The 14692-nt window shown below is 49.2% G+C and overlaps 1 protein-coding gene across 1 annotated transcript in view; it reads left to right on the plus strand.

The window, feature by feature from the left end:
* The window catches only part of LOC146197176 (HEAT repeat-containing protein 6), a 34553-nt gene extending 30384 nt beyond the window's left edge, over positions 1–4169 (plus strand). The window contains exons 23-24 of the mRNA XM_084598949.1: positions 2208–2343; positions 3588–4169. Of these exons, the coding sequence (XP_084455075.1) occupies positions 2208–2343; positions 3588–3739 (288 nt within the window). The 3' untranslated portion in view covers positions 3740–4169. The remainder of the gene's footprint in view (positions 1–2207; positions 2344–3587) is intronic.
* Positions 4170–14692: the final 10523 nt, after the last annotated feature.

Genomic DNA, 14692 nt, shown 5'->3' on the forward strand with positions numbered 1-14692 from the left:
TGTTTGGTGTGTGGTGCGGCGTTCAAGAAAGTGGCGTTCAAGGAAGCAGCAAGTGAAAGGCACCGCATGGATGCATGAATCGCCTGGTGACATCATGACTTGTCGTGATGTGACGCTACATCATGCGTCCCTTGTCGAACACAACCAGCATTTCATTGAACGCATCAAAATTCACCGGCGTTCTATAATTTGTTTACAGAAAAGGAAAAGCGCAGTATCTGTCACTCATGGAATCCCGCTATCATCCTCATGGTAGACATTGGGAATTATGAAGAGCCTTTCACGATCCGGGGCGTGGCGCAGTTGGTAAAGCGCTGGGCTTGGGATCCAAGGGATGGAGGTTCGATTCCCGGTGGAGACAAGGTTTATTAATTTATTTTTAGCTCTCACTCCTAAAAGCGTGGCACCTCTGCTGACAACCTTCTGTCGACAACGATGCGGCATTAAAGGCTTTCGCCTTAAAATGTCAGTGGTACAAGATAGCTCGCTGGAGAACTGTTGTTCAACTTGTCGAAGGATTTTGACCGTCTGTGATCTCATGAGTTTCTTCACTGCGAGTTCCATGAAAATAGAGATTTAAGGACAGATAGTGATGACGGCATCAGCTAAAGAACTGCCTGTGCACAGATTCTCACAAAACAATCGTAATGATTATGTTATGATAGCACATGGAGGCATATGTAAAGACGCAGTATAAAAGTTGGGCTCAAGAGAAACAACTGCACCCGTTAGCCCTACTGATTGGTGTGCAACACTCTCCTCACATGCAGAAAAGAATTGTTTCAAAGGAGCCTTACTCCATGCGAACTTAGACAGTGATTGGTGGAGCTGGCCAAGTTGGCAGCTTCTGCTAATTCTCATCCATGTCATGTGGTCTTGTGGCGTCACACTACCTTACGGCCAATTAGTGCCCGGCTATGTTACCTTGCAAACTATACCACCATACCAGCGGCATGCCCATAATTCTTTGCTCACAATGGTGACGCTGGATTTTTGCAGAGAACGGGGCTTTTAATGCTACTGTGTTAAAATCGCAGCTTGAACCTCATGCTTAACTGTGACGCCACCAAGCATGCCACCCGACTGTGGTGGCTGAGTGGTTATGTGTTCGATTGCTTAGTCCAAGGACTTTGATCCCAGCCGTGACAGCCACGTTTTGATGGAGGTAAAATGTATGCTGCCTGTTTGATGTTCGATATCAGTGCACATTAAAGTACTTCGGATAGTCAAAATTAATCTGGAGCTTTCCGCTATTGTGTCCTTCACAGCCCGAGTCTCTGGGATGGTAAGCCCCATGTGCTGTACTGTACCATGCCACACCAAACATGCTGTTGCTGGGTATAACGACAAAGTAGCTAAAATATCTTGCTCTAACAGCGACTGTCTTAGATGTCACTGTATTTAGTTTTGAAATATAATATACTAGCAAGTATGTTACCTACTGTCGATACAAGCACAGTGCCTTTTGCTCTTGTTGCGATACTCTGGTTCCAAATCCAAACTAAAGTGCCTGTCTGGCCACACTTTACTCTGAAATGCGTTTTTCAACATGGACAGCAAAAGTGGTTGCTAAACATCCTTTAAAACAGTGCTAATGGTTCCTGTAGTGTGTACGTTTTATGTGTGCAAGTTCATAGATATAAGCCGCTGCTGTGTGCCCATGGTCATTGATCATAAACACCTGTGCTTGTGTCTTCTCTTTGTTTTCCAAGAAACTAGAAATAGAATCAAACCCCCTCCCTGCGTAACAATGCAGATACCGGGCAGCATCTTTCAAATGCTTGTCAGACTGTGTCGTCATCTTGGTTTTTGATGAAAGTGTCCTACCCTCTTTCTGTAATTAATTTTCAAGCCTTCAAGAGGTGCTGCTCTGAAAATCAATGAATACTTTGACACACACAAATAGAAATCAGCTAATGTATTTTGCATCTTGTTAAAACATACATAGGATTGCTTGTCAGCTATGCAGCTCCTTTTTTTTTTTTTTTACACCCACAAGTATGCTCAATGAGAAATTTGTTCTTGGATACATGTGACATTTTCACAGTGATCAGCAGCTACACATGAAAAATATACCTCATTACTGTATAACTTACTAGTACTTACTACTACTTATTTATTACTATACTTATGTTTATACTATATTTGTCTTCACTTCAACCATCTCATCACACCAGTTGTTTCTTGCCTTCTTTTCTGTTTCCCAGTTGTGCGCTACAATATGCCATCTTTTGTCCTTGGCCACGCCTGAAGACTTGCCTGAAATGGGACGAACTGCTCTAGAGTATGAGCAAAACATATCTGTTGCTTTCAAACGGGCACGAACAAAGTCATCATTGCTAGGTATGCTGCTCATGACCACTTTGGTAGCACACATTAGTATGCCTGTAATAAACACTTTAGAGCCTCTTGTGAAAGCTGCTTACTCGTTGCATGGTAATGCCAAAACTGTCTAGCATTATGTTGATTAATGAGCATAACTTTCTGCAGTGGAAGATTTCATATTCTTTTTACTAAAGCAAAGAATCTGTGATATTCTCTGAGAGAGATCAAGCAATGCATTAGAATGCACCTCATATTGTATTTGGAATCAAGTGATGTCTTTAGTGTGATTTTTCGTTTTCTCTAAACTTTTCAAGGAAGCCAGAATGACCTTAGTTATAGGCTGGAAAGTTGCTAGGAGATGGCAAATTTTTTTTTTTTAATTTTTCAATGCTTTTGGAGCAAAGTTTGTGGTGTGCAAATGCAAAGGAGGGGGTGACTATAAATACGAAAAGAAGATGGTGTAGATTGTCGAGATAGGCAAAGCACTGAAATAGTTGAGTGTGGTTGGGAAGTGCAGGATTAGGCAGCTGGAAACACTAAGTAGCTTAGTGTGACGGTGATGACAACTGCTTCTGCATGCATTAAAAGCATTGGCTTCACTCAATTGTGGTGAGCAGGTTTAAAACATCGCCTTTTTAGTCAATATTTATCACTTTTTAAATAACATCAGTATAGTTGCTACTTTCATACTTCGATGTGCCACCTGCATTATTCTTTAGGACCAGCTTGTCTATAGCTGGCCTGAGCAGTTTGGATCAGCTTGTTTATAGCTGGCCTGAGCAGTTTGAAACTGCTAATTGTCATAATCAAAAACTCCCTTCCTCGCATTATATTTGTGCAAACAAGGTAAAATCATGTTTTTGCAGCCATACTGTTTTTCTTACTACCAACAGTAGTGTCAAGAAAGATAATGTGGCTGCTAACATGCAATTCCATAAAATATATATATATATATATATATATATATAGGAAAGTTGACGAGAATTCAAGAAATTAAATCCAGACTTGGTCATCGGTCCTCTTGCACTTGTCCAAAATCCCATGCATGTTAAGTTCTGAACGTCAAAAAGGGAAGTGGAGGAAAAAAAACAATTTAAGGGAGGCTTGAGAAGAGAATCTTTGGTGGTAGAAAGGACGAGGTTGATGTGTGACACTAACCTATCTGCAGTTCTGCTGTGAATGGAATGTACCATTTTTTTAATGTAAAGTAAAAAGAACATGAATGAATGACTGCTGAATCTGACTTGTCTCATTGTTTTCAGAGCCCCTGCAGAAATCGCGAGACAACATTGCAAGAATTTCTCAAGAGCTTTCCGACAACTCTGCTCCCAAAGTTCTGAAGTTACTTGACAACTTGCTCAAGGAGAAGGAACTGACTGATATTTTACCACTGAAAGGACTAGAGATCCGATGATTAGGGAAATAGTTGGTTACTTATTGCTAATATTTTATACTGTGCCAGTTGTTTATTGTTGATAGCATTTTATACTGGTGTTCTATAACTTATCAGAGACACTATGCCATCTACATTTTGAGATGTTTTTAGGTATTTAAGTCTAGGAACCAATTGACTTCCCTGATTTGGTTGTTGCATTCCCAGCTGTTTGTTCAATATGCAGTGTCACTCACCACGGCTTTTCTTCAGGTGGAGGAGGGGCCATAATGAAGCGAGAATAAGAACTTTGTTGCTTGTGTAGGTCAGCATTGTGATGAAGAAGGCTACCCGCTCAAACTCGTTTGTCATGCCATGCCCTTGTTGTACATCTCATATCAAAATATGAGAACTAGAATAGTGTCGCTCGTTTTTCTTCTTGTTGCAGTGTACAATAAACAGTTCACAAGCATTTTGTTTATTGTGGTCTTCCTATGTTACTTCAAGCACGGAAAAATCTCATTTATGTACCTTTTTGCCAGAATTTCAAATGCTATGTCACCATCAAATGACCAAGTGATAAGAGAATATAAAGTGAAACAGACAGATAAATATTAATGTTAGGGCACATTGGGGATAGAGCTGTCCATTACCGTGTCCCTCACAGCCAGAGTAGCTTTGGAACCACATAAACCAAATCAAATTTTGGTTTGACATATATCAGAGTGAAAGCACATTGCCACATGTAATAACTGCGTGATATGCACCTAGAGTATAATGCTGCGATTTCACTCTGGACGACAAGATGTTTCCCTGCTCATCGATGCAGTTTGCGCAGATGTTCCCGGTGTGCTGTGCAATGTCAGTGCACGTTAATAATCCCCAGGTCATCAAACTACTCCGGAGCCCTCCACTAGGGCTCCTTTTTCTCCCTTTCCACTTTCACATTCCTCTCCTAATTATGACGCGGTTCAGGTGTCCACATAAACAAGTTTCACAGATACTGCGCCTTTCCCTTCCTGTGAACCAGCCTCCCCAATCCAGGTGATATTGCATTTTTTTTAAATTGGTTCACAGGAAAGGAAAGGCAGAATCTGTTACACCCGCTCTGTGGGTACCTTATCCGAGTCCTAAGGAAAATGAGGAAGGTAGGTGTGAAAATAGAAAGAGGTGTTGAGTGGAGGGCTCCAGACCACCCGTAACAGAAACTAATTATTTTATTATTGGTTCACAGGAAAGGAAAGGCGCAGTATCTGTCAATTTTTCTGTGGACACCTGAACCGCGCCTTAGGGGAAGGTGGGAGTGAAAGCAGAAAGAGAGAAAGAGTGTCGTGGTGGAGGGCTCCGGAGTAATTTCGACCAACTGGGGATATTTACCGTCCACTGGCATTGCACAGCACAAACGGGATATTTAACGTGCACTGACATCGCACAGCATAAGGACGCTTCGAAACTAAGTGAACTAGAATATTCGAAGCGCAGCCACCGGCGGTCGGGATCGAACCAGGGTACTCCGTACTGTAGTCGGGCGTCTTACCACTGCGCCACCGCGGCGGGGCATAAACTGCTATGCGCAAAAGCCATCTTTACTTTCAAGCCGAACCTAAGCATATAGTGATGCAGATTTAGCTCCTCGCATAACTCCACACCTAATTTTTTGAGTGTCTAAATTATATGGGGCCCCCAACTACGGCACCTCTCTATAGCTGAGCCACTTTCGAATCTTTCGTTGCAGCTTCACTCTCCCCCTTCGCTTTTTCCTTCGCTCTCAATAATAATAAAAAAAGCTACGGAATCGTGGACACCTATACCTAATCAGGTCAAAATCATGTTTTCATATTTTTTTCTTGTATATTGTACCCAGGCCCGGGGGTCGAAATTTCCGGAGTCCTCTACTACGGCGTCTCTCATAGCCTGTGTCGCTTTGGGATGTTAAACCCCACAAACCAAACCAAACCTGTACACTGGTTATAAGAAAAGTAAGGCGCAGTATCTGTCCCAACTTACACTTGCCAGAGAACGTGTGACAGATACTGCGTATCTCCTTTCCTGTAAACCAATTATAATTATATGTTGCACTGCAACGAATGCCAATAAGAGGCAAATTATAGAAGAGGAAAGGTAGGTTTTCGCCATTCCTCTTAAGAAAGATCTGAAAGAGCCTCTAATTTTCTTTGTATATTGTAAAGGCGCAGTATCCGTCTTTGACATTCAAGGTTGCGCAAGGTGACATTGCACAACCCATGGCTACCTCTTCGTTTAAGTTAGATGACTGCATGGACGCCAGGGAATTGTGGACACCTACACCAAACCAGGTCAGTATCATGTTCTCATATTTTTTCTTGCATATTGTTCAGCCTCGTGCACTTCTATAGCTATAACATGGTCACTGCTTTCAAAGCGTCATTGCGTCCGACCCAGCGGGGACAGGTGGGTCACCGCCGCTTGCGGCGGGGGCTAGCCTATTACCGAATTTTTATCTGTTGTAGGCCGTCGTTGCACCCGCCACCGCTTTGGTGGTGGACAACGGCTGTTGCGGCGCGCGTCTTTCTCTCCCTCTTCCTTTTCTTCTCTATTTTCTCTTATGTCTGCACAAGGCAGCGGAGGTGGCGTCCGTGTGCTGTGCGATGTCAGCGCACGTTAAAGATCCCCAGGTGGTCGAAATTACTCCGTAGCCCTCCACTACGGCTCCTCTTTCTCTCTTTCCACTTTCATTCCCACCTTCCTCCCTTCCCTTACGGCGCGGTTCGGGTGTCCACAGAGCAAGTGTGACAGTTACTGCGCCTTTCCCTTCCTGTGAACCAATTTAATTTAAAGGCAGCGGAGGTGGCTCAGCTACATAGAGCCAGTAGCAGGCCCGTGCATTTTCTTTTCCTTCTTCCTACAGCCACAACAACAACAACAATAACGACCCAGCCACGCAGAGAGAGAGAGAGAAAGAAAACTTTTCTCGTCAGCGATTTATTTGTTGTTGTCTTGGGCTGCATTCAGCTGCTCCAGGTGGCTGGCAGTCCAAGTCTGTCAGCGACCTCTTGCGCTCTTGCCGAGGCCCGGGACTGGACATCTGGGTCCCGGCTGGCGAGAACAGCTTCCCAGTTTTCACTAAAATTGCTGCTTGCCTCTCAGACGACAAACCGTCCCATTCAGCTGATCTGGACACCAGCACATTCCTGCCTCCGGGAAATGAGACTGCCCACAATTTCGCCCGAGGACTCGTCAGTCGGGCAGTGGGACAACCCCTCATGAGGTCGGCGAGAGACCGTATGGCTTCATATCAAGAAATTACCCAATACTTTTGACAAACACGTAGCTTATACCCTCCGGGACACAAATCGCTCTCGAAGGCGCAGGAAGTCACCTGGCGAAAATTACAGACACATTCCTTCCCAAATCCTGTCACCTACGCCCATGCATATTCTGCATTATACACCCCATATTGTAAATTATGCCAACAGATGGCCAACCTAGACCACATACTAGTTTCATTTTGGTCGGACTCGGTTAGCCCGACGTCCACCCGTTGCAAAAGGCACGACCGATATATCATCATCATCATCTGTGGGCCTGTCCACGAGATAGCCCTCCGCGGGATCTGCAGCTCTCCACCTGGAGCAGTGGGAGGCCGCTATGCTCAGCTCTGACCCGCAAATCCAACTCCGGGCCATCGAGCGTGCAACCCAGGTCGCCCAAGGACTCTTGGCCACCTAGAGCGGTAGCCCCTGCTGCCTGACTTCTTCCTCGTCAAATAAATGTTTATCCTCCTCCTCCAGCGAGGGAGATGGTACTAGATCTGCCGAAGGCGGATTCCTCCACGCAGTCCCAGATTATAAGGTGGCAGGCTCGCCGCACAGTTAGCAGTACGGATTTACGAAGTCGGAAAAGGTTTTTGCATAAGTCCAGGGGTTTAGCCACGCAATAGAGCTTAGTGGCAGGCCATGTGAAGCAACATGCCCGGATCATTCTGTGCTTGCATTGCTCTGCATCGATATATACGCCTACGTCGGCCGCAATGTTGCTTTGAAAGCAGTGACCGTGTTACAGCTAGAAGTGGATAATAATACCTCCCCGGGGTGGCGCAGTGGTTACGGCACTCGACTACTGTTCCCAAAAACGCGGGATCGAATCCCGGCCTCGACGGCAGCTTTTCGATGGAAGCGAAAAGCAAGGCGTCCGTGTGCTGTACGATGTCAGTGCTGGTTAAAGAACCCCAGGTGGTCGAAATTTCCGAAGTCCTCCACTATGGCGTCTCTCATAGCCTGAGTTGCTTTGGAACGTTAAACTCCACAAACCAAACCTGGATAACCCTGTACATTGGTTTATAAGAAAGGAAAGGCGCAGATTATGTCTTTGACCTTCAAGGTTGCTCAAGGTGACATCGCACAACCCAGGGCTGCCTCTCCCTACGCAGCCCTCCACTATACGGCAATTGACTCTTTCTTTCTTTCCACTTTCAGTCAGTCACGCGTTCATCCTTTCCCTTTCGGCGCGGTGTTTACGTATTAGCGGAGAAGTGTGACACCCAACCCCTCATCCCATCCCCCCGGACGCCAGGAGTGCAGCCATAACATTAGGCCGGCATAACCTATGGGGCGGAAACGTGGAACGAAAAATGGTAGGGGTAACATTAAGATATGAAGCGTGCAGAGTGGGTCAGAGAAATAACTAAAGTTACTGACATTCAAGAAGAAATAGGCATGGGCAGGACATATAGTGCGAAGAGAGGATAACCGATGGTCGCTTAGAGTAACAAACTGGATTCGAAGGGAAGGAAAAAGTAACAGGGGGCAGAAAGTTAGGTGGGCGGATGATGTTAAGTTCGCAGGGGCTCAGTGGATGCAGCTAGCACAGAACCGGGTTAATTGGAGAAATAGGGGAGAGACCTTCGCTCTGCAGTGGGGATGCTGATGCAGCCATTCCCCTTTGTATCGGGGGATCACAAAGTTCTGGATCAGGCCAGGAGAAACGGGTATAGTCAGGCTATGATGATGATGATGATGACGATGATGAGCCCGCGTCCGGTATCCCCTCCCCAAGAATACCCCACAATACCTAGATCGGGGGGCGGGGTCGCTACTCCTGGCATTACGGGGCTGGGGCTGGTAGATCACCGCCGCTGAATTGCGGCGGGGGCTAGCCCGCCGTCGGATTTGTATCTGGTGTAGGCCGTCATTACACCCGCCACCGCTTCGGTGGTGGACGACGGCTGTTGCGACGCGCGTCTTTCTCTCCCTTTCCTTTTTCTTTCTTTCTTCTCTATTAAGGCGAAAGCCTTCTCTTTCTTTCTCTTTCCACTTTCACTCCCATCTTCCTCCCTTCCCTTGCGGCGCGGTTGCGGTGTCCACAGAAAACAAGTGAGACAGTTACCGCGCCTTTCCCTTCCTATAAATTAATTAATTAATTAATTAATTAATTAATTAATTAATTAATTAATTAATTAATTAATTAATTAATTAATTGTGGCTCACGCCATGCTCCCTCTTCTTTTTCTTTCCTCTCTATTTTCACTCCTGGCTTATGCTGTCGTGGACAAAATGTGTCCTATTTTTGCGGCGGCTCTGATTGGCTGAGGCGGGATGACGTCATAGAGGTTTCGACCAATCACAGAGCACCACCACAGTATGTGCGAATGCGTGCCTTATATAACCATATGCCAATCAATGATCAATTACTAAGTAGTGACTAATAAATAAAATAATTAAATACTAATTGATAGCTTTAAGTAATTCGTGAATTAAGCAATTAATGGTTAACAATTAATTACCGCCATGACTACTAAATAATTAATTACTAATCAGTGTCAGTTGCGTAACAGAACGCGGCACTCAGGCTTTCGCTCTTCACTACTTTAGTCGCCAAAGTCCCTCGTAATTTTTTTCCTTTCCGCACGAGGCAGCGGAGGTGGCTCAGCTACAGAGCCAGTAGTAGGCCCGTGCATTTTCTTTTCCTTCTTCCTACACTAGCAACAACAACAGCAGATAATGTGCCTTTAATTTCCTGCAAACCAATTTAGACTTTGCATTTGCCAGATCCACAAAATTTGAGGTTTGAAATCGATGGTGCACTACAGTAGTTAAAAAGCTTCCGCAAATTACCTGGAAATCTCCTTCCAAAATCACACGCACTACAAAAAATTAATTGCATTAGCTCTTCAAAAGCGTGGTAGCTCGAAGCCGACATGGCCGCCGCGCAATGACTGGACGTAGGGGTGCCTGACGTTACGTTTGGCAAGAGCTGCCAATTCGGGTCTCTCCTTTCATATGGGAAGATGTTACCAGAACCAGCCTGTCGGGACCCATGTATTCACGTTACCCCTAGGCCACGCAGGCACGTTTATACGGCTAGGTTAAAGCGGGACTTTATACGAGGGCTGGTATGCTACCCTATCGTGTGATACCCTTAAAGACGGAGCTTAAGTGTCCTCCATAACTTTTTTTAAGGGGCTAAGTTCTAGACACCGCGCAGTTCTTTATTTTTTTTTTTTCAGTGATCGATTATCATAGTAATCATACATTTAGTTTTGAAAGAAAGTTGTAACCAGTGTTTTAACTTCTAGACTCAGTGAAAAACACTTGTGTGACAAGAAATTCTCTCGCATCTGGAGGGACTCTACTCGCATCCACCCTAGAGCGACAACTGTCGAGCTGCGAAGAAGCTGCGCGCGAGAATGTCCGCACGAGCAAGTCGAGCGGCCTGCTTTTGATATAGCTTCCTATTAGGGGCTCTGCGTTTCACATTTCGCCACGATGACACACCGGAATTCCATGTTCAGGGTGCGAGCAATAGCGAAGCGTGGCGCTTTACGTAACTTTGAAATGACGAAGGTCTTCGTATATCACACTTCGGTCCGGACTCCGGCGCGTGTCGAAATACTCTTCCGTGTCGCACAAAAGAACGGGAGAGGAATGCCGAACAAAATTTCGAAAAAAACAACAAGAACAACTCTAGGTGAAAGTGCAAACTTACATGTGTACTGTAACAGATTATAGATATAGGAAGCCGCACCAGCAAAATTTTTAAGACTGTGTATTGAGGCAATGCAAGCATTGAAAGACTCTGATAATTTGCTGGAGGCTTAGCGCAGGAAGACAGCTAGGGACAACAGAAGCGCTGCGCACTGTTTTCAGTGTTTCTGTCGTCCCTGTCTTCCTGCGCTAAGCCTGCAACAGACTATGCATAGGGAAGCTGCACCAGCAAAATTCTTATAACTGCGTATTGAGGCAATGCAAGCATTGGACTCCGATAATTTGCTGGAGGCTTAGCGCGGGAAGACAAGGACAACAGAAACACTGAAAACACGGCACATCGCTTCTGTTGTCTCTGGCTTTCTGTGCTAAGCCTCCAGCGAATTCATGCGCCAACTAGCCTTCAAAAATGTTCTGACTTGACTGATAAAATTAAAAAAAAAAACACTTTGCGACGGATCGACGGGATGACGTCATGGAGGTCTCGACCAATCGCAGAATACCATCACAGTGGGCGCGAATGCGTGATATGGCCATATGCCAATGGAGAGCTTCGGTCGGGGTTCGTTATGAGCGGACGTGTGATGCATGAGCTCCGTTGAAATAATCTGTTTTGGCGGATTGGAGCTGTGCATCATCAAATGTTCATGATCAGCGGGCTCCCTTCTGCACTCGGCATCGCCAGGAACCTCCAGCGAGCGTGTGAGTGACTTTATTTTCGGCGTTGAACCTGTTGGACTCTTCGTAAAGCGGGACAAGTGCTAACCCTAACAGCCGTGGAGACGCAGGGTAGCGACTGCGGATGCGCGGCGTGGAGTTCGCGCAAAGCTGAGCAGCGTTCGCTCAAAGCCAGCCTGTAGCTCTGCCAATGGAGCCTTCCGGGGCGTCTCGCGGCAGGGCTCGCAAAAGCAAGGCTGAGGTCACCACAGCCAGGAGAGCCCTGAGCGCGTGCCGCCCGGCGATTGAAGAGTGCTCCGATCTGCTTCAGCAGTTCCTTGTCGCTGCCCAACGGAAGATGCTGGCGACCCAGTCAGCGGAGGCCGCCAAGAACGCACTCCGCTCTTTGCGCTCGTCCAACATCCCGTCTGCTATCGTCACGCGACACGGGCTAAGTGTATGCGCCCCCGATCAAGCCTTGCGCGGCGCACCAGAAACAGAAAAGGCACAACCAGACACTGTAGTTCCCACTTCAGTGCACAACATGGCGTCCCAAGACGAAGACGCAGGTTCCGCAATGGATACTTCCGTGTTGCGCAAGAGGCGGCGTTCGCCCAGCCCCAGACGAAGCGACACTGACAGTCTAGAGGCAGCAGGTGGCAAGAAGGAGGCCCACCGGCCCCCTGATTCTGGCTCCTTCTCCCGCTTTACCCCATCGGAGGGACTTGCAGGCACAGTAGAAGCCGCTCCAGTCATGGGCATATCCAGCACCCTGCCTGCTGGAGCGATGCCTTTGGTGCAGCAGGAGCGACCGGCAACCTCCAGCACCTGCTCCACGGCGGAGACCAGCACAGAACGGCAGCTGCCTAGCGCGTGTGCCCAGGCAGCAGTGGACCCCACCAACCTGGTGCCTTGGACAATCAAGACAACCAAGGCCCAGCGGCGCCGTCAGGCGGCCCTCCGTAGGGCTGCGTCGGCTGTGGTGGCCCCCACCGCGCTGCCACACAAGACGGTGCTTTTCCGCCCTGCAGTCCGAGGTACTGGGTTCACCAGAGAACAAGGCTGGGACCTGGCGGAGGAGCTTCATCCACGTTCTGGCGTGCTAGCAGTGCGCGTGAACACGCGTCGCAACGTAGTGGCCGTGGACGTGGCCGACGAGGGCAATTTCAATGCCCTCTTGGCCACAACGGTCATCCGTGGCCTGCCCGTGCGGGCCAAGGAACCAGCCCCGCTCAACGAGTGCAGCGGGCTGGTATTTGGTGTCGACACCCGCCGCACGGCCGAACAGCTCCTTGCAGCGGTGGACTCTGCTGTGACAGTGAAAGCGGCCTCATTGGACGGCAGCACCCTGAGGCTCAGGTTCGCCGCTACTGCCCCGCCGCCACATATATCCATCCACGGCCGGGTCTTGCCGGTCCGACCATGTCGTCCTCGCCCACTACAGTGTGCTCGGTGTTTTAGCCTGGCCCACGCAACCGAAGCCTGTCTCGCCATGGAGCGTTGTGCCCGTTGCGGCGGGCCACATCCAAGTGCGGAATGTGCCAGAGCCAAGCCACGGTGCTCAAACTGTGGAGGCCGCCATGCTGCCACGAATCCAGTCTGCCCTGCGTGGCAGAGAGAGAGGCACGTGGCCACTATCCTCGCGACGTCAGAAGTGCCCCTCTCCCGGCGGGCCGTTCGCGCGGTTGTCTGTGAGGGAACTACTCCTTCGGGTGGCCAGAAGCACCAGCGTGCTCCCAGCTATGCGCAAATGGCCTCCCGTGGCGTGCACCAGCGCCCGCCCCAGCAGCCCCGACAGGACCAGGGACCGCGCCAGCAGCAGGGGCGTCAGCAGCGGCCATGCCAGCAGCAACGCCAGCAGCACCCCGGAGGCTCCCAGACCACAGCTCGCACCGCACAACCCATTTTCGGTGCGGGCAACATCCACACCACCTCTCCGGACGAGCGAGATAAAAAGATCGAGCAGCTGATGGCTGCAATTCGCGTCCTCGCCCGGTATATCCCGGAGGACTCTCCCGACAGGCGCGTCTGCTTAGAAGCAGCAGGCGCCTCCTTACAGGATGTCCAACATCATGGCTAGTCGCCGGACACCTCCCCGAATTCCTTCCATCCTGCAGTGGAACGTACGTTCTCTTGCCGCGCGCTATTCAGAGCTGCGCTTACGAGTGTCTAACGAGTCTCCTGAGGTTGTAGCGCTGCAGGAGACGTACGTTCGTGCACAAGAGGGGGACCCTCAAATGCGGCTGCCCGGCTACGTCGGATACCACTCCCCGACAACCTGTGAGGAGGTTACATGTGCTGCAGTGCCGTGCAGTGATCCCCAGCACAAACCAGGGAAATCTCGGTGCGCGGTTTATGTGCGGCGCGATGTCCAACATGTCCTCGTTGACTCGGCGGCGGCGACGAGTGATGTGCAGGAGTGTGTTGTTGTTACAGTCCGCATACGTGGTGTGGACACGTCTGTGGCTAGTGTTTACGTGCGTCCAGCTGTGCAGTGGAATGCCCAGTGGTTCAGTGCAGTCTCTTCGTGTTGTGCCACCCGACAAATCATCCTCGGAGATTTCAATGCCCATCATTGTGCGTGGGGAAGTGCCCGAAACACCGCGCGAGGAGACGACCTACACGCCATGGTAACACAGCTGGGACTCACACCGCTGAACACCGGCGAGCCCACCTTCCGGCGACGCGGCACACCCGGCTCCTGCATAGACGTCGCGTTCGCGTCTAGCGGCATCGAGGCGACCTGGAATCGCGCACCATCACTTTGGGGCTCTGATCACTTCTCTATCCTCATTGAGCCCACTGCCAAGGAAGCTCGCGCCACGCGCACTTACTCCATTGTCAACTGGAACCGCTTCCGCAGCGAAGTAGAAGCCGCAGCTACGTCCGGCGCGGATTTCTTCTCCAGTCTCGTCCGTAGCGCGTTCGCAGCCACTCGCCGCGTAGAGGTTCGGGCAGGGCAACCAACGCCCGACAACAAGCTGCTCGACCTGAGACAAAAACGCGACAAAGCTGAGCGACGAGCACGGCGGACGGACCGACCAACTGACTGGACAGTATACAATCGGCTGGACGCAGCAGCGAGGCGGCATTCCAACAAACTCTACCGCCGGCAGTGGGCATCGCTCTGCAGGAAGATGGAGGAGGACTGTAGCTCGCGGCGGCTCTTTACCACCCTGCGACGCATTACAACGCCACAAGCGAACCCGCAGCCGCTGGCCGCTCTCGCCATCTCTAGCGGCCTTAGCTACGAGGAGCTAGCTGAGCGGTTCGCGGACCGCTTTGCGCCGCAAAGCCCCGTGAACGCAGGCAGCCAAACTTCACCTCTGAGTCCCGGAGACAGAGCCAGCGCTCCTACCCCTGGTGACCCTTGTGA

The sequence above is a fragment of the Amblyomma maculatum genome, chromosome 3 (genome assembly GCF_055883805.1).
Source record: "Amblyomma maculatum isolate TAMU_Amacu chromosome 3, ASM5588380v1, whole genome shotgun sequence".
Lineage (NCBI taxonomy): Eukaryota > Metazoa > Arthropoda > Arachnida > Ixodida > Ixodidae > Amblyomma > Amblyomma maculatum.